The 3,301-nt window shown below is 41.4% G+C and overlaps 1 protein-coding gene across 2 annotated transcripts in view; it reads right to left on the bottom strand.

The window, feature by feature from the left end:
- The window catches only part of CPQ (carboxypeptidase Q), a 320,242-nt gene that overhangs the window by 204,304 nt on the left and 112,637 nt on the right, over window positions 1-3,301 (bottom strand). For both annotated transcript variants that reach the window (XM_025209315.1, XM_006027994.3), the window contains exon 5: window positions 168-375. In XM_025209315.1, the coding sequence (XP_025065100.1) occupies window positions 168-375 (208 nt within the window). The remainder of the gene's footprint in view (window positions 1-167; window positions 376-3,301) is intronic.

Genomic DNA, 3,301 nt, shown 5'->3' with positions numbered 1-3,301 from the left:
TCCCTTTGGAACAGAGTAGTTTTTGTGCACTTGTAGCAAGTTCTTCGTTATACTAGGATATGCCATGAAAGTGAATATAAACACCAAGATGTATAGACATTAGTGGTAAGTCAATTAAAGTGAATTTTCAAACAAGATGTATTCTCTCTTAGGGAATTCTCACTTACCTGGTCTGGGTACTTGCTCCCAACTATTTCTGCCACATTATTAAAGGAATTAGCATCTGGATAGGTCTTGGCTCCCATCTTGAGTTTCACAATAATCTTGGTGCCCTGGGAAGAGATCCGTGCCATCATTTCAGCATCTTCAACTGAAATGCAAGCTGTGGGAATCTTGGGTACATTGGACTGGTAATACTGCCACCCGGTGTGAGGGCTAAGAAAACAAAACACAGTTGTAGTTCAATGTAACTAGCATACGCTCACTAAAAGAGTATGTTTTGATTCCACAACCTTTCTGCATAACCTGTTCCAAAACTAACTCTCTCAAAAGGAGAAAACGCTTCCTAATATCAAACTTTAATTTCCCTTAATGCAATTTGAGGCCATTACTCCTTGTCTAGTCCCCTGCAGCCATAGAAGGGAGTCTATTTTCATCTACCATATCACCACTCTTCAGGTATTTTAAGACTCATCAAATTCCCCACCCCCATCTTTTCTTCTCCAGGCTAAAGAATCCTAGGTCTTTCAACCTGTCCTCATAAATGTCTCCCAGGCCTCTAATAGCAATACTCCACTCCAAATCTTAACAGCAGTCTCATAATTTTATATCAATTTTATGACCTAATTGCCACATCTGACTGTCATATTTCAGGCATTTTGGCAATTATTCTGACTTAGTAGAGCTGAGGTCACAACTACAGCTTTGCATTAGTATGGGCTTTTACTGGAGGACTTGCAACTTGCCTGACTGCTATACCAGAAAAAAAAACCTGGAAAAATACTCAAGTTCATAATCAGAATTGTTTTGTCTTCCAATCTTATAGCAAAGTGACAGACACTGCAATTTAAATTAGCTACTTCATTTATTTATGTCTCTGAGACTGAAGAACAAAAATGTGTTTATTTTGAAGAGTAGTATTGAGTGACTCAAGGAAAACTAACACCCTGAAACCATGAATACAAATCCTGTTTTTGGATTCCCAAGTTTTCTGAGACAATCATAGCCTGGAGACAAGAGAAAATAAAGAGTGTGTTTTAATAGACTCTAGAGAACTAAAGCAAGAATAGCATTCATCACCAGAGGTAGGGCCCCATGCTCTCCTCTGTAGGAATTACTTTGCCTAGGAGAGTTTTTACTCATTCTACTGTTAAAACAACAGTGAGGCCATGATTCCTGTCAGATCTAAAATGTATGAAAGATCCACAATGTCCACAAGATAAGCAAAGACAGTGCCATTGATTCCTAAAGCAGACATCATACTTCCAAGGACTTCCCCTCCTACAGCTGTCCTTGACACAACCGAGAAAGAAGATTCAAAATGTAAAGGTGAAAGCATACCAATTCAAATAGTTTTAGATACTCCACCACTGAGTGGGGAAGTATTGTTTCATGATGTTATAAAATGGGTAGATCACTGTTGCCTAGATTACTCTTAATCCTCTGGTTAGTCACTAGATCGTCCCCATGGGACGATCACTTTCACCATCCATCATAAGGCAGGGAAATCAGTCAGTAGGGTAGAAATCCTTGATTTTAGGAAAACTGACTTCTACAAGCTTAGGAGATTGGTGGGTAAGGCCCTGCGGGATGACGGTCTGATGAGGAAGGGGGTCCAAGAAGAGCAGTCATTCCTTAAGGATATGATACTTGGAGCACAAAGGATGTTTTTTTCTTTATAAGGTAGCAAAAGGGCTGGGAGACCCCCTTGGCTCAATAGGGAGCTCATGGACCTCCTGAGAATGAAAAGAGAAGTTAATAAAAGATGGAAGCTGGGAATTACCTCCAAGGAGGAGTACACAGGAACGGCCTGTATGTGTAGGGAGCGGATTAGAAAAGCAAAGGCAGGAACAGAATTCAAACTGGCCACAGAAATCAAGGACAATAAAAAGTTCTTCTTTAGATATGTAGGAAGCAGGAGAAAAAAAATAAGGGAAACATAAGACTGCTGCTGAATGCAATGGGACCGCTGATAACCAACACTCAAGAGAAAACCGAACTCCTAACTGAATACTCTGCGTTGGTATTCTGCCAGGGTGTTAGCTTGTCTGACAGGATGCACAATGAGAGGGTGATCACTCACCTACAATCAGCAATGAACTTGTGAGGGAATATCTAGAGAGGCTGGATATCTGTAAGTCAGCAGGACCGGCTGAATTACACCCAAGAGTGTGAACAAATTAGCTGATGTCATTGCATGACCAAAGGCAAAACTTTTTGAGAACTCATGGCACTCAGGAGAGGTCCCAGAAGACTGGAAGAGGGCCACCATGGTGCCTATCATCAAGAAAGGAAGGAAAGAGACCCCAGGAAATTATAAGCCAATCAGTCTGACCCAGATCCCTGGAAAAATCCTGGGAAAATTTATCAAAAAAAATCCATCTGTGATAGGCTAACAGAAGGCAGTATTGTAAATGACAGTCAACATGGCTTTGTTGCAGGGAGGTCATGCCTGACCAACCTCATCTCCTTCTACGATCATGTAACTCACCACCTGGATAAGGAAGATGAGGTTGGTGTCATATACTTGGATTTTAAAAAGGTCTTTGACTTAGTCTCCCACGATGTCCTCATGGTAAAATTGGGAATTTGCATTCTCAACAATTTAATGGTCCAGTTGCTAGGAAACTGGCTCTAAGGTTGGATCCAGAGAATGTTAATAGACAGAACTAAGTCGACATGGTGAAAGGTGACCAGTGGTGTCCCACAGGGTTCAGTACTCAGACCAGTGCTTTTCAACATATTCATCAATGATTTGGATGCGGGTGTGAAAAGCGTACTGGCAAAGTTCATGGACGACAAGTCATGGGTGAGTGCAGTCATGCTGGAGGACATGCTGACCTGGACAGGCTTGTAAGGTGAACGGATCAAAACTTGATGATGTTTAACGCTGAGAAATATAAAGTGTTCTATCTGGGGAAAAATAATTTGCAACATACTTACAGGCTTGGCAGTGCTACAATAGCTAGCACCAGGGGTTTAGGTTGTAGCCGTGTTGGTCTAAGGATATAGGCAGACAAGGTTCCTTGGGTGAATTTGATATCTTTTATTAGACCAACCCAAATGGTTGGAGAATAGTTATTAAGCAAGCTTTCAGGTTCAAAAACCCTTCGTCAGGCTCAGGAAGCTGCAGCAGTTGGTG

The sequence above is a fragment of the Alligator sinensis genome, unplaced genomic scaffold, assembly GCF_000455745.1.
Source record: "Alligator sinensis unplaced genomic scaffold, ASM45574v1 scaffold191_1, whole genome shotgun sequence".
NCBI lineage: Eukaryota > Metazoa > Chordata > Crocodylia > Alligatoridae > Alligator > Alligator sinensis.
Note: the sequence above shows the minus strand (reverse complement) of the source record. Positions and strands in the feature narration are given on the sequence as shown.